The sequence below is a fragment of the Orycteropus afer genome, unplaced genomic scaffold (genome assembly GCF_000298275.1).
Source record: "Orycteropus afer afer isolate SDZICR_OR568_19922 unplaced genomic scaffold, OryAfe1.0 scaffold00288, whole genome shotgun sequence".
In the NCBI taxonomy this organism is placed as follows: domain Eukaryota; kingdom Metazoa; phylum Chordata; class Mammalia; order Tubulidentata; family Orycteropodidae; genus Orycteropus; species Orycteropus afer.
The window spans coordinates 4,238,568-4,254,858 of NW_006921875.1; the positions used below are offsets into that span (position 1 = coordinate 4,238,568).

The following is a 16,291-nucleotide window of genomic DNA, read 5'->3' on the forward strand; positions in this document are numbered from 1 at the left end:
ACTATTTTTTTCTGAACCAGGGTGGAGATCTCCCCTTTTGTAAACAGAGTTGGCTATATAATATATATATATATTTATATATAATTTTCTTCTTAATGGAGATTTGATCCCAGCCCAGCCTGAAGTGAGTTAGGTTGGGAACTGGGGTTTTGGTTTATGGGAATAATTTTGTCCTTTGTTTTCCCAATTCTCAGTCCAAATGCTTGCACATTGGAAAATTCCAAATTAAAAGCCACAGAAAGGGAAAGGGGTTTAGAACATATTATCTCTTTGCTCGCACAAAGTACAAGGCGTTTGTTTTTGGATAGTATTTCACATTCTGTTTCTTGTCCATGAGCCCTCCAAATATGATGAGTTCACCTCTGCCCTGTACCACTGTATGCAGGCTGGTTTCAGGAGGTCCGACCACAGAACTGCTATTAAATACTTTCCATTTGACCCGCCCCTTCTCCTTGGTATCTTTAATGTCCAGCACGTACATCTGCATGGGCTTGCAGTTCATACTCTGGTACAGGGGTTTGCCAACGTTCAGGGACTGTGGCGGGTGGTGGCCCAGACGGCGGGCAATGGGAGGTAAGGAATGTCCGTCCCCTTGAGCAGGCCCTGGGCGGGGGATGGGCACCGTTTCTCCACTGCTCAGAATTTGGCTTCCAGGAGAGCCTGGAGAAGACCCCAGAGGAGGACTTAGTGCTGCAGAGGCCGAGGGGCCTTTGGATGACATTGCTTTGATGGCTTCCAGACTCCGACGCAGGGCACCTGGGGAGACAGCCCCTGCAAGGGCGGTGGCCACATGTGGTGGAGTATGTACACCATTTGTCTGTTCAGGAGGGTGTCTCACACTTCCCCCAACTGTCCTGTTATCCATGCCATCCATATGATTGCTACTGGAAGTGGGTTTGAGATCCCAATTAAGATCTATTGATCCTAATCTCAGATCTTTCTGATCTGGTAGTGATCCTCGTCGGGGGGCCACAGAAAGTCCTATTTTTAGGTCATATCCTTCAGCAGCAGATGGGGTGCTTGGAGATATAGCCTGTATAGGGCTGTCCAAGGAAGACCCACCTACAGCTGGTGCTGTTCCTGGAGATAAACTTCCACCATTGAGGATGGGAGAGCCATCTCCTCTGGCTGGGGAAAGACTCCCTTCCCGGGAACCTGAGGGGGTCTGTCTTTGAGCCCTAGGCCTCAGTGTCCCCCAGCGACCGTTAACACAAGGAGCTTCATCCATACTCCTTACTGGAGACTGAGAACGGTATTCTCGGGTTTCAGGAACCAGGGCAGGAGGAGTGGCACTGATAGGTGATGGGCGAGAGTTCAAACTGGGGCTCAGTGGGGCTCTTCCACTAGGAGCTTGGCTGAAGACCACCACACACTGCCCCACCTGGAAGACAAATAACATGTGCTTATGGACTCTTGTACAATTCTGATCATTCAACCGTGAAGAGTTTACAATGAACATCTGCAACATGCCAAGCATTTTCTAGGTACCTAAGAGATAAAAATGAGGCTAGAAAGGGGGAAAGACATGAAAATAATTCATTGCTTTAGTGTGACATGTGCTATCATTAGAGTTATATCCAAAGAATAGGGATAGAATTTAAAGGACTCTGGGGAAAGTTTCACAAAGTGATGCCTGAAGCTGGGACTTAAAGGCTGTGTGGAACTCACATAAGTTATTCTGGTAGAGCTCACACAGGAGAGAAATACCAAAGGAACTATGGTTTATGTCCATCTCTCTTAGGACACCAAAGTTATTGTTGTTGTGTTGTTGTTATGTGCTGTCAAGTCAGTCCCAACTCATAGCGACCCCTCCTTGGGTTTCCGAGGCGGTATCACTACAGAAGTAGATTGCCCAATCTTCCTTCCGAGGATTGGCTGGTAGGTTTGAACTGCCAGCTTTCTGGTTAGCAGTCAAATGCCTTAGGCACTAAGCCACCAGAGCTCCTAAAGTGTTTTCTACTGTTATATCCATTTCCTTTGTAATCTGGTGAATTAATTTGGTTTTACAGTTCAGGACTTCTTTTTTTGCTGGCCTGTCAAGTCCTTGCTTACCCGGCAAGCTGGATGGCACCACAGTTCTGGGGCCCCATGATCTTCATTTTCCACCTTGAGTGGCTGCCAGGCCCAGGAACCTGAGTGCATGTGCAGCAACCAGGCATCCTTGAACAGCTGTAAGAGAAAGACGAATTATAGGACTCAAATGTAGTACACGTTACATAACACACACATAGAACCAGAGTCTCAAAGCTGTGCTGTCTGGTCTAGAAAGAGTGTGGGCTCTTCAGAGAGAAGAGCAAAATCTTCAGTTATTCATTCAGTCGTACACATATTCATCCATATCTTTATTCCTTCATTCATCTTACTACCTGCCTGGCACTCATGAATCAATTATAAGTTGTTTTGAATCTTGTCCAAGGTTTTTTTGTGTGTGTGTATTTGGGAGTGGGGAAAAGTAATACATGTCTACAACTTTCTGAATCTGCATTATTAAATAAATTCCATACAGACCCTAACAGTTCTCAATTTGCTTTTCTGTCCTATCTCCTTGGGTAAAACAATAGCAGCAAGCTTCATAGCCTAAAAAGAAAACGAGGACAGGAAGACTATAGACAGGAATACTCAAGAGACGAATACCTCTAATCAAAAGCATTCCCACTTCCCCCCAGAAAAACTGGAGAAAAGACCATAAAAGACAAGGCTAACAACTCAAGGTGGAAGAGGCATTCATTTTCTAAAATGAAATGGCACAGAATGGTACTGGACACACTAACAAAATCAAACAAGAAATAAGTTTTAAACACTTAACCACATGTGCATAAGAATGTCACACGAGTAATACTCACAGCATTGGGACCGCCACATCCTCCAAGGATTAAGATAGTCGCTTCATCGATGACAATCTGGGAAGGGAAAGAAGTTTAAAATAAACCTACAAAGACATACACAGGTATCTGACTTCCTATGCTTCAGTGGTATATGAAAATAGCCTATCTAGTTCCCAACTTAGAGTGTTCCAGTTATCATAAGCTCTCCATTCTCTCAAAACCTTGTGAATTCTGATCCCTGTGAATAAATTACTGGTGATTCACCTGGATGGGTCTATTTTTTGGTTGATCAAATATTAACATGAGAGTGCCAACCAAATAAAATGCACGGTTGAGAAATGAAATAGCCAAGTAAATGTTTTGGGAAGAGGCATGGCATAATATAAACCCTATAAAGAAATATAACCCATTAGAAAATGAAAAATAAACACCAGCAAAAAAGCATGGTAAATTCTTTTGGCTTAGTGTATACTGGCATCTTACCTGGCTCCCTCCTCCCTCTCCCGTCCTCACTGAAAGGTATTATACTATTTGCTGAATAGTTATCTTAATTCCTGAGCACCTGAGACTGGCCACCTCGAGGATGAGGACTGGGGCCAGAGATGTTCGGCTTGGACCATGCCCACTGCTCAAGGTCCAGGACCCAGACATCGTTGCTCCTGTGAAATAAGGACATAGCAGAAAGGAGGTGAGAGGTCCCAGGACCACACAGTAGAACAGTTCCACATGCTTAAACCCAGCTGCCAAACCTGCACCATTTTCACTCACACAGATTGTCTGTGCTGGAGGAGGCTTCAGGCCTTCAAAAGTCTACTCTACTGGCAGAGTTCGGGGGCTTTCAAACTAGAAAGACTGTTGCAGAATCCCAACTCTGCAACCTTTAGCAAGTCACTTAGTTTAATCTAACTCTGGTTTCCTTAAGGCCATGATTCCCAGTATTGTGTGCTTACCCTCCATTTTGTGACAAATGGTATAAATCCTAACCTCTACAGGTTAAGGAGGAGCTCTGGTGGCACAGTGGTTAAACCATTTGGTTGCTAACCAAAAGGTCACGGTCTAAATCCATCAGGCACTCTGTGGGAGAAAGATGAGGTAGTCTGCTTCCATAAAGATTTAGAGCCCTGGAAACCCAAGGGGCAGTTCTACTCTGTCTGAGAGGGTCATTATAAGTTGGAATTGACTCAATGGCAGTGGGGTTTCATATGTTAAGGAGGCAGGATTAGAGTAGGTTGTCTCTTGAGTCACTGCCTTACAAGAGGGTGTGACTCAAGTTCCCCCCTTCCTGAGTCACATCTTTCATCTTACAAGAGATAAGAGGAGAGAGAAATGATCAGAGAGAGGAGATATGACTACCACTAAGAAAGAAGAACTGGGAGTGGAGCATGTCCTTTGGACATGGGGTCCTAGAACTGAGAACCTCCCAGACCCAGGGAAAGACTGAAGCCAAGAAACACGAAGATCTCTAAGGAATGCTGGGCCCACAGATGTTGAAAGGAAACAAGAACCATTCCCCAGAGCTGACAGAGAGAGAAAGCCTTCCCCTGGAGCTGCACCCTGAATTCAGACTCTAGCTTCCTAAACCGTGAGAGAATAAACTTCTGTTTGTTAAAGCCATCCACTTGTGGTATTTCTGTTACAGCAGTACTAGAGAACTAGGACAAGCCGGTAGAAATGAGGTTACATTTATAAAAATGACCAGTGAAGCACCATGTTCATAGCCAGCACTTAACCTATAGTTTTCCTCTCCTGCTTTCCCTAATAACCCATCTTAACACTCTCAAATCTTTGCTTTTTCCACTAACCCATAAGGCTACATACTAGTATCAAAAATGAAAGTTACTTGATGATAGCAGTAACTAACTACTGGGCAAGCTGTAGTTTTTTAAAGGCAAAAACTAAAAGGAAAAGAAAAAAAATGGTTCAAAAGGCAACTCTATCAATATCCAGGCATTGTAAGGATTTATGGAGTCTGGCTACAGAAAGTAAATTTCACAGTAGCTATTGAATGCTACAGTTTTATCAAAGATAGCTTGGCATTCCTAACCCTCAAGAGACCAGCATGGCAAGGATGGCAGTCACTATTTTATGGTCACTTATTCACATACAAGAATATAACAATATACCTCCAATATCTCAAGTCCTAAGCCCTCATCTGGAGGCAGGTTCTAGTCTCTCTCTGCACAACCTTTTTAAAACATAAGGATGAAGAGTATGCATCTACAAGGGGATAGCAGTGGTCTGGAACAGCTTTAGTGCTGACAGCTCATCAGCTTCCATTTCAGAGCACGGAGGAAATCACTGGACTGCTGCTATTGCCAAATTACATAAACTGTGATTTGGATGGATTGCTCTGGCTCTTTACTCTGGCCTGAGCTGACCAGGTACAGACAGAGGTGGAGAGGACAGTGGGGAGGGACAGCAGCCTCACAGAAGGGTGTCACACCTGACACAGTTTTCTTGTTCCTACATCACCCCATTTGGGGAGTTCACAACTTCTACCTGTCCTGTCCATCTGCCTCTTTCCTTTTCTAAAGCCCAAAGTGCATGAATTGGGTTATAAAGCAGAGCACATAAAAGCACTCTGCTTCTTGGAAGGGTGGCCCTCTCTAGGCCCAGGCAGAAATAGGTAGAGTGGAGACACCATCAGATTTTGATCCTACTAGACAGAATTGCAAACCAAACAGACAGATTCCACATAGCGCTGCTTTTAGAGAGTAAGTTCTTAAATTTACTGGTGTGTGACCAATAAGTCAAAGAAAGGAATGTTACAGTGAGACAACTATTTGGATTAATAAGAACCATACTCATGAATACTAAACCCTCAGGTTGATATGGAGTAAACTATATATACTTACATTTGCCGGGATCCTAAGGAGCCACCAAAGACAATCATTTTATCATCTATCACACAGGAGGAGTGGCCAGCCATGGGAGGTGGCCCATGCGTTGTCACAATGCAATTCCACCTAATGTAAAAAACAAAAACAGGTGGGAACCAAGAAGTCAGCACCATCTGTTTCTGGTCTCACATGTTTAAAGTGGAAAACCATTAGTAGTTGTCCATTTAAAATGATAATCCTATCACCTCCAGTAGAGATACTGTTAGGATAATAAATGGGGGAAGGCACTGACATTTGTGCCTTTCACTTTGAAGTTCTCAATGTGTGTGTGGCTTGGAGGCAGAGTGGAGAGATGAGAAGATGACAAGGGATGCCATGATGACTCCTTGGCTGCTTCAGCCTAGTTTGCTTAAGTTGGCTGAGAGAGCACCACTTGCAATTTCTCCTATTTACCAGTCCTGATCACCAGTAGCTGCCAAGAACCCTGTCCTGAGTTGAATATTCATTACAAAGAACAGGGAATGCTGTCATTCAGAAAAGACATATTTTAAAACAAGTGACAGTCAGTCTTGGGGACAGAACAGGGAATAAGGAATCATCTAGATCTACAGCAAAGCTGAATAGCTACCTCCCTGTTCTTCAATTGGCTCATACATTTTTCTTAGAATAGGAATACATCTCTTCTACTTGTTCTCTTTGGAACAGGGTTCTTAACTTAGTGTCTTAAAGGAGTACTATAAACCCTTTGCAACAGTGGGCAAAAGCTATACATACATAAACTTTTTTTTTTCTGGAAAAGCGCCCATAATTTTCATCAAATTCTCAAAGGAATTCTTGACACAAAAAAGATAAAAAGATCACTGATTTGAAACCTATTCCAGACTGAAAGTATCTTATTGTTGTGGCTTACCAGTTTTTAGAGGGTGAGTACGTGTGTATTTCATCAAAGAATCTCTCTGGTTGGTGTAGGGGATAAGGGCTTGGTCGTGTCCAGCCACCAAACAGCACTAGCAAGTCCTTGTACACAACCAGAGTCGCTCCAGCTTTGGGGGAAGGATAGGACCCTAGGAGAAGTAAACACCACATGATTAGGATTCAGGGTCTCACTACAAGCTATAGATAGGCTGTCTAGGGTTCAGTCCTCCCCTGAAGAGTGACAAAATGGGAACCAATACTACAAAGGACATGAAAAAGGAGAGACTAATCAGGGTTTGCAAGTGTGAGAGAAACTATTACCAATTTATGTATATATTTTTTTCTAATTTTTATTATGATTTGGGTGAAAGTTTATAGAGCAAATTCATTTTCCATGAGCAGTTCATACACATTTTGTCTCATGACATTGACTGCAATTCCCCACAATGTAATGGCTCTCTTCCCACTTCCTCCCTGTAGTTACAACTCTTCCCTGTGCCCTTCATTCCAATGTACTCCCACCCCTAGCTATCGCCCTGCCCCAGGTATCTCCCCGTGCAAACATAGCCCTTCTGTTCTACCATGATTGATCACTCCTTGCTCCACTGCTCCTCGTAGTGTATCTACCTCGTGTAAATGTTCGCTCCATGTGCCTATTATTTGGCTGGAAGCCACCGGAGTGAGTTCAATTCCAAACCTAAAGGGTAGCTAGGGGCCATAGTCTCAGGGGTCTCACGAGGTTCTATCAGACCAGCAAACTTGGTCTTTTTTTTTTTTTTTTTTAAATGATTTTTTTGTTCCACATTGTTCTCCCACTCTATCCAGGATCTCCTGCAACAGTACCCCTCTGAGTTCTTGACAGTGGTAGCCGGGCACCATCTAGTTCTGGTTTCATGGTCATACAGGCTGAGGATCGCATGGTCTACCAGTCCCTTGGACTGTTTCCATTATGCATAGTTCTTAATTAACTCAAGAGAAATCTGAGTTAGAAGAAAGTTAGTGAGCTTCTTTCAGGCTTAGATTACTCCCTTGAATTTGGGGATGAGTATTATATAATGATTCAAAGCACCTAACAGTGCCTAGCACATAGCAGGTGCTCAAGAAATGACTCAACTGCTCATTCCTTTAATAAATTTAATAAAGGTTGCAAAGGAAAGACTGTAAGGTGATCCAGGGAGGAGTATGTATAGAGACTATGTACCTAGATAAGATTTAAAAATAACTGCTGCTACCATAGATACAAAAGGAGGCAGAGTATAGTTTTCCTTTGTCCTATGATCGAGGACCCCAGCTATGGGCCTCACAGACAAGCTCAGACCAGCACAAATGGAAATGACTTTTAAGGCTTGATATGGAGGGATTCCAACAAAACTGTGGGCCTTACACTAAGAGTGGCTACTTAGGCCCTTCAGGCTGGATCTCCGAGCTACACTGACAAAATTCTCAAAAAACAGAAACTTGGCTTATGCTGGAAAACTATAGGGGTAACAAATGTCCCTTAGGAACATAATGTTTCAGAGCTTTTGCTCTGAAATAACAATCAGTGTTTTCCCTTAATCCCTCACTCTACATGTCATCTCTAGCTTACTCAAGACCACACACAATAATTTGTTTCCATATGTAAGTGTCAGTAAATACTGGAATATAAAAATTTTTGTTAAAATTGCAGAATATATTTTTCAAAGGAAATCTTAAGCAGAAGGAATCCAAACACTCTATTAATCTGATAGTGGCTAAGGTACTCTGACATAAGTGGACACCTTGGCTTCCTCTTAGCTGCAGCAAGGGGTTACAGGAACATGGCGTGAAAAGCTTTGTTTAGATAGCTTTAATGGTATCATTTACACAGTCATGAAGTTGCAAAGGTAGACAGAGGAATGTCTTCCTTGTGATCCAACTTAAGGGTAACTTAATGTGATTTGTGGAGAAGGTAGCAGTCCTCAGAACATGGAGTGAGCATATAAGAACATGTGGCATCAGCTATTTTGAGTACTTTCCTAGTGGAATAGATACTCATCCAAACTGGATCTGACCAGAGAAATGAGTCTTTTTTAGGAACTGTTCTGGTGTCAATCAGTAGCACAGAGACAATGGTGGAGGTAGTCCTTAAGTTAGTCCTCTCTACCCTTGTACCCTATCCCATGGGAATCATGACAAAGGGTCTACTCCTGATTTGTTGTTCATATGGAGACCTGTGATTTCTCGTTAAAGCCTTCCCTGGAGAAAGCCTCCTAGCTCAACTAGAAAACCTAACTAACATAATGGTCTATTGAAAATGCTTATTGTGATCCAAAAATGATTTAATTCATGAAATGCTAAAAAAAACCTTCAACTTCTTGCTCCTACCCTGGAACTCATAAGTATGTAAAACATTTAGAAAAAGAAACAAAAAAATATATTTAAGAGACTTTAGATACATACACACAATATATATATACATACGTATGTACATTTATCTATCTATATACACATACATACAGATTTCAGTAGAGTAAATGTAAACCTTCCAGACTGAAATCTGGATTTGAGATACTGGGGATCCTAGCTTTTAAAATCAAGTGTACAAAGTGAAGTAGCAGACCAACAGTCTCCAACACAGCCATATATGGAAATAAACAAAAACAGAATTTTAAATGTAAGTTGAGTGATCTATTCAAAAAATTTTAAAGTGCAGAAGCCTTGAGTTAGCAACTCCATTTCTAGAGATTAATTCGAATGAGATAACTGGGCATACGTAGAAAGAAACAGATACAAGGATGATCATTAAAAATTATGCGGCGCTATATTTATCATCTTGGAACAGCGTCCATTACTCTATTAAGTGAATAATAACTACCAGTTGATAGGTATCATGCTAAAGACACTGTTTACATATATATTAAGTCGCTTAAGGCTTTCAAAAACCCTATAAGCCAGGCATTATTACAATCTCCATTTTATGAGTGAAGAGACTGAGGCCCAGAACGATTAAGTTAATTTCCCCAAAATCAGACTTCCAGCTGGTGGCAGAGAAGGAATTTGAATCTAGGCGAACTGAACCTATCTTTCCTGAATGTGTTCACACACAAAGAAGAAAGTCTGGAAAGTCAATAACAGTTGATCTGAATGGTAAGACTGTAAGTGATTTTTTTTCCCCTGATAATATCCTCCCTCCTTTTCTTTCTTTTTAATTGTGATTTGGGTGAAGATTTACAGAGCAAATTCACTTTCCATACAGCAGTTCACATATACTTTGTCTCATGATCTCGACCACAGTTTACCACAATGCAACAGCTCCCCTCCCATTTCTTCCCTACAGTTTCTTCCCAGTGTCCATCTCCCCATGCACACCTGCCCCCTGAGCTGTCTCCTTGTGCATAAGCAGCCTTTCTTTCTCCCATGATTGTTCTCTCCAAGGAGTGTATCTACCTCAGGTAAATGTTCAACTCATATGCCTGTCTTTTGCTTGGCTGGAAACCACGGGTGTGGGTTCAATTCCAGACCTGAAGGGCAGCTAGGGGCCATAGTCTCAGTGGTTCCACCAGGCTCTATCAGACCAGCAAACCTGGTCCCTCTCCCTTTTTTTTTTCTCCAAATGATTTTGAGTTTTGTTCCATATTGTTCTCCCTCTCTAGCCAAGATCTCCTACATGGATCCCCTTCCAAGTGGATGACAGTGGTAGCTGGGCACCATCTAGTTCTGGTCTCATAGTCACATAGGCTGCAGATCAGATGGTGTATCAGTCGCTAGGACTAATTGTTTCCATGAATTTTGGTTTTCTTCATTCTTTGCTCTGGACGAGGAGAGACCCATCGTTGCATCTAGATGGCAGCTTGCTAGCTTTTAAGATCCCAGTCGCTACTCGCCAAAGTAGGAGGTGGAACAATGTTTTGTATAGTATGTCATGCCAATTGAGCTTGACGTCCCCTGCGACTATGGTCCCAAGCCCATAGGTTCAAATACTCGGTCCCTCTGGGTAGCTGGCTGTGACCAAGCAGTGACCACAACCTGTAAGTGATTTTCATTTCCTTATTTATTTTTAAAAAATTCTGTATTGGCTGCAGGTTGAAAAAAGTGATACTTTCCCATTCTGATTGGGGAAAATCAAAGCTATTTTAGTTTTTTAAAATGAGAAATGTGAATCCAATACAACTAACTCAGCCTTCCTGCTCCTCCCCTGAACTTACTCCATTTGATGAAGGCCTGTGTGAGAGGTTACATGTAGTACAGATCCTCAGTATCTTACTCAAAATTCTAAAATCTTCAGAGCCCCCAAAACCTAATTTTTTTTTCAAAACTCATTTGGTGACAAAATCTGACCTGAAATGGTATGAGCCTCTGTACAGTCTTTGCTCTACACACTGATTATTCACTTAATCTAGTATTGAGAATATTTGTATGTTTTGCTGTAGAAATATTAGCAGTGTACTGCCCTAGACTCTACCAGAGGTATTATAAGAGAATATGCATCATATTCCATTCTAAAGCCTGAGAAATTATGAATTCCAAATTGTAATTAGCAACAAGAGTTTAACATAAGGAAGTACGGTTAAGGACACAGGCTCCAGAACCAGCCTACCAGGGTCAGATCCCATGCCTGCAACTTAACTACCTGTGAAACTCAGACTAGTTACCAAACCTCTCTCTGCCTCCGTTTCCTTACCTAAAAAAATGGAGTAACAACAGCACCCTCATATGGTGGTGGTAAAGATTAAGTGAGTTAAATTAATGCATTTACAACAGTGGTATTGTTGTTACTTTAAGGCAAATTAATATGGAAGTTAATTTCAGATCAATTAGCTACCGATATATGACAGTATAGGAGCTCTGGTAGCCTAGTGCCTAAAGCACTAGACTGCTAACCAGAAGGCTGGCGGTTCAAACCCACCAGCCACTCCTCAGAAGGAAGGTTGGGCAATCTATTTCCATAGTGATACTGCCTCGGAAACCCAAGGAGAGGTTGCTATGAGTCGGGTTCAACTCAACAGCACGTAACAACAACAACAACATATGACAGTAGTGCTATCTACAAGGAATGAAATTTATAAGGACAAAATTGAACCAGTAGACATATTTAACATGAATATCTAAAGAAGATGGAAGGAATACAGAGTCACTGTACCAAAAAGAACTGCTCGATATTCATCTATTTCAGGAGGCAGCATGTGATCAAGAACCAATGGTACTGAATGAAGAAGCTGAAGCTTCATTGAAGGAATTGTGAAAAACAGGGCTTCAGGAATTGAGGGAATACCCATTGAGATGCTTTCAACAAATGAATGCCGTGCTGGTGGCACTCACTCATCTATGCCAAGAAACTTGGAAGACAGCAACCTGGGCAACTAAATGGAAAAGATCCATATCTGTACCCATTCCAAAGAAAGGTGATCCCACAGAATGTGGAAATTATTGAACAACATCATTAATATCACACACGAGTAAAATCTTGCTGAAGATAATTCAAAAATGGTTGCAGCAGTATGTAGACAGAGAACTTCCAGAAATGCAAGCTAGATTCAGAAGAGGACATTGAACGAGGGATAACACTGCTAATGTTAGATGGATCTTGGCTCAAAGCAAAGTATACCAGAAAGATGTTCACTTGTGTTTTATTGACTATGCAAAATCATTCGATTGTGTGGATCATAACAAATTATACATAACATTGAGAAGAATGGGAATTCCAGAACACCTGATTGTACTTATTAGGAACCTGTACATAGACCAGGAGGCTGCTGTTCAAACAGAACAAGGGGATACTGCATGGATTAAAATCGTCAGGGTTGTATCATTTCACCATACTTATTCAATCTGTATGCTGAACAAATAAATAATCCGAGAAGCTGGACTATATGAAGATGAATGTGACATCAGGACTGGAGGAAGACTCACTAACAACCTGTGATAGGCAGATGACACAATTTTGCTTGCTGAAAGTGAGGATGACTTGAAACACTTACTGATGAAGATCAAAGACTAAAGTCTGCAGTATGGACATACATACATACATACACACATAAAAAAAAGTTAAAATCCTCACAACTGGACCAATAAGGAACATCATGATAAATGAAGAAAAGATTGACGTTGTCAGGGATTTCATTTTACTTGGATCCACAATCAACATCCATGGAAAAAGCAGCCAAGAAATCAAACAATGTATTTGCACTGGGCAAATCTGCTGTAAAAGACCTCTTTCAAGTGTGCAGGAGCAAAGATGTATGTCTTCTTGAAGATTAAGGTGTGCCTAACCCAAGCCATGGTATTTTCAATAGCCTGATATGCATGTGAGAGCTAGAAAATGAATAAGGAAGACTGAAGATGAGTTGATGCTTTTGAGTTGTAGTGCTGGTGAGGAATACAGAAAGTACTGTGGACTGCTAAAAGAACAAACAAATCTGTCCCGGAAGAAGTCAGCTGGAATGTTCTTTGGAAGTGAGAATGGCCAGAATTTGTCTTTCTTACTTTGGTCGTGTAGTCAGAAGGGACCATTCCCTGGAGAAGGATGTCATGCTTGGTAGAGTGGAGGGTCAGGGAAAAGAGAAAGGCCCTCAACAAGATGGACTGACACAGTGGCTGTAACCTGGGCTCAGGTATAGCAAGGATCGTGAGGCTGGCACAGGACCAGGCAGTGTTTCATTCTGTTCTATATGGGGTCACTATGAGTCAGAGACGACTCGATGGCACCTAACAACAACATACAGTTAGAAGATTACTGGCAGAGTGACTATTTATTTAGTTCAAGAAAGTATAAGAGGAAACAACAATAGAAATAAAATTATAACTAACAGTAGACAGTATGAAAGGGAAGTTATTCCAAGTCCCAGGAGGTGAATAAAATACATTGACTGTGATAAGGAAACAAAAAGCAATGGTTAATATCGTAAGACAAATTTTACTCTGCTCCAAACTGTTTACTACGTATTTCCTGTACTATCTTTTGAAATAAGTTGACCAATACTTTACGAGGAAAGGCAAACCAATACTTACCAGTTCTGAGTTTAAACAGATTACTAGTGTAAGAATCAAACCACTTAAGGAAACAAATAAAAATTTGGAAAAATATTGGTAAACCATAAAGATATACATAATCAAACCAGAGGAAAAGACTATAATGTGTTTATTCAGAATATTCCCCATTAGAACACAGGCTTGATGTTAATCCTAAACTCACAAAAACACTAAACAAACTAGATGCAGGACAGTTAGTGAGAGAATAGAGGGAACCTGACATACGGCAAGAATTTTCAAATCTCTAGTGCCTCCAACACTTCAGACCTGTGCTGTTCAATACAGCCACCATTAGCCACACGTGATTACTGAGTTGCACAGCACAGATACAGAACATTTCTATCACCACAGAAAGTGCTACTAGACAGTACTGCCTTAGACAAAGGATTTTAATTTTCTAAGACGAATGCTTAAGTTTGGGAGCTATAGAGAAGGTAGTATGGATGGATGGGTAACTTGATTGACTTTAGTAGAAATCATAATTACTGCTAACTACTAGTACTAATGTTAATAACTAGTATTTATTGAACATATATTATAGAGTCACCATACTTATTCAATCTGTATTGAATAAGTTAGCATCTGGCTGCTAACGAAAAGGTCAGTAGATTGAACCCACCAGCTGCTCTGCAGAAGAAAGATGAGGCTATTTACTCCTGTAAGGATTAAGGATTTATAGCCTTGGAAACCCAATGGGGGTGCTATGAGTCAGAACTGACTCTGTGGCAATGACTTTGGTGAGCAAGAGGCCCTTTCTCAGTGTTTTACATTTATTAACTAATTCCTAGTAATATTCTCATTGTTTAGATGAGAAAATTTAAATAACTTGTCCAAAGTCTTAGAACTAATAAAGAACCAGGATTTCAATTCCTTCAGGACAACTACAAAAGTTATTCTCTTAACTACTACATGATGCTGCTCTTTATGCATACAGATACACTGCCTCAACAATTTCAAATACCTTATGAAAGTCTGAGTGTTTCAAACGTGAAGAAACACTTTCCTTAATGCAATTAATCTGGTAAGCCACAGAGCTAGACTAAGACAGAGAGAAGTAAATTAAATAGAAGACTATTATTAGGATTTCTTTCTCCACAAGGCTCTGGGTCATATTTAACCTCTATACCAGAACATTTACCTGTTCTATAGACTCTCAAAGGAAAGGTAAACTGAAGGCAGTGGCAATTCTAAAACAGCCTAAAAGATCCTTAAGGATTACTTTAGGTAAGGATTTTCTGAAGCAATGTCTCAAAAATCTTGACCTTTCAGAAAACCAAATCTTTCCCTTTACAAGACTGCATGAAATTGGGAGAGGATTTAACATACAACCTGTATATAATTAGCTGTCAGATTTCAAAGATACTAGTCCATCAAACAGTATATGACCCATATAATGTTTGAATTATTTATTGAAAACTGGGTACTTGCCACCAGTGTTTCAAATACCAGTGGGTCACCCATGGTGGACAGGTTTCAGTGGAGCTTCCAGACTAAGACAGACTTGGAAGAAGAAAGGGGCCATCCACTTCTCAAAGAATTTGCCAGTAAAAACCTTATGAATAGCAGTGAAACAATGAGAATATTACTAGGAATTAGTTAATAAATGTAAAACACTGAGAAAGGGCCTCTTGCTCACCAAACTCATTGCCACAGAGTCAGTTCTGACTCATAGCACTGGGTTTCCAATGTCTGATACATTACTGGAAAACTTTAAGAATAGTCCTGAAACACTGTCCAATAAATGCTGGAAGATAAGCCCTTCAGGTCAGAAAGCACTCAAAATATGACTGGGGAAGAGCTGCCATCTCAGAGTAGAGCCAACCTTAATGATGTGGATGGACTACAGCTTTCAGGACCTCCATGTGCTGATGTGGCACAACTCAAAATGAAAAGAAACAGCTGCAAACATCCATTAATAATCTGAACATGGAATGTACGAAGAATGAATCTAAGAAAACTGGAAGCTGTCAAAAATGAAATGGAACGCATAAAGATCGATATCTTAGGCATTGTTGTTGTTGTTAGGTGTCGTCGAGTCATTTCTGACTCATAGCAACCCTGTGCACAGCAGAACGAAACACCACCTGATGCCGCGCCAGCTCCATGGTCCTTGCTATTCTTGAGCCCACTGCTGCAGCCACCGTGTCAATCCATCTCGTCGAAGGCCTCCCCCTCTTTCGTCGACTCTCCACCTTACCAAGCATGACATCCTTCTCCAGGGAATGGTCTCCTCTGACAATATGACCAAAGTAGATGAGACGAAGTGTGGCCATCCTCGCTTCCAAGGAGCATCTCGGCTGCACTTCCTCCAGGATAGATCTGTTAGTTCTTTTGGCAGTCCATGGTACTTTCAGCTTTCTTCGCCAGCACCACAACTCAAAAGCATCAACTCTTCTTTGGTCTCCTTTATTCATTGTCCAGCTCTCACATGCATACAAGGCAATTGGAAATATCATAGCCTGTGTCAGGCACACCTTAGTCCTCAAGGAGACATCCTTGCTCTTCAGCACTTGAAATAGAGTTCCTTCACAGCCGACCTACCCAGCGCTACATGTCATCTGGTCCTGACTGCTGCTTCCATTGGCCTCAATTGTAGACCTAAGCAACATGAATTCTTTGACAACCTCAATCTTTTCTCCATTTATCGTGATCTGCTTATTGGTCCAGTTGTGAGGATTTTTGTCTTCTTTATATTGAGATGTAATCCATACTGCAGACTGT

General features: G+C 41.3%; 1 protein-coding gene across 1 annotated transcript in view; it reads right to left on the reverse strand.

Annotated features, from left to right (window-relative positions):
• Nucleotides 1-262: 262 nt before the first annotated feature.
• FBXO42 (F-box protein 42) overlaps nt 263-16,291 on the reverse strand; it is an 85,251-nt gene continuing 69,222 nt past the window's right edge. Inside the window, exons 4-9 of the mRNA XM_007950782.2 lie at nt 6,576-6,729; nt 5,681-5,791; nt 3,388-3,484; nt 2,844-2,900; nt 2,053-2,169; nt 263-1,381 (exon numbers count right to left, since the gene is read on the reverse strand). Coding sequence (XP_007948973.1) covers nt 263-1,381; nt 2,053-2,169; nt 2,844-2,900; nt 3,388-3,484; nt 5,681-5,791; nt 6,576-6,729 — 1,655 coding nt within the window. The remainder of the gene's footprint in view (nt 1,382-2,052; nt 2,170-2,843; nt 2,901-3,387; nt 3,485-5,680; nt 5,792-6,575; nt 6,730-16,291) is intronic.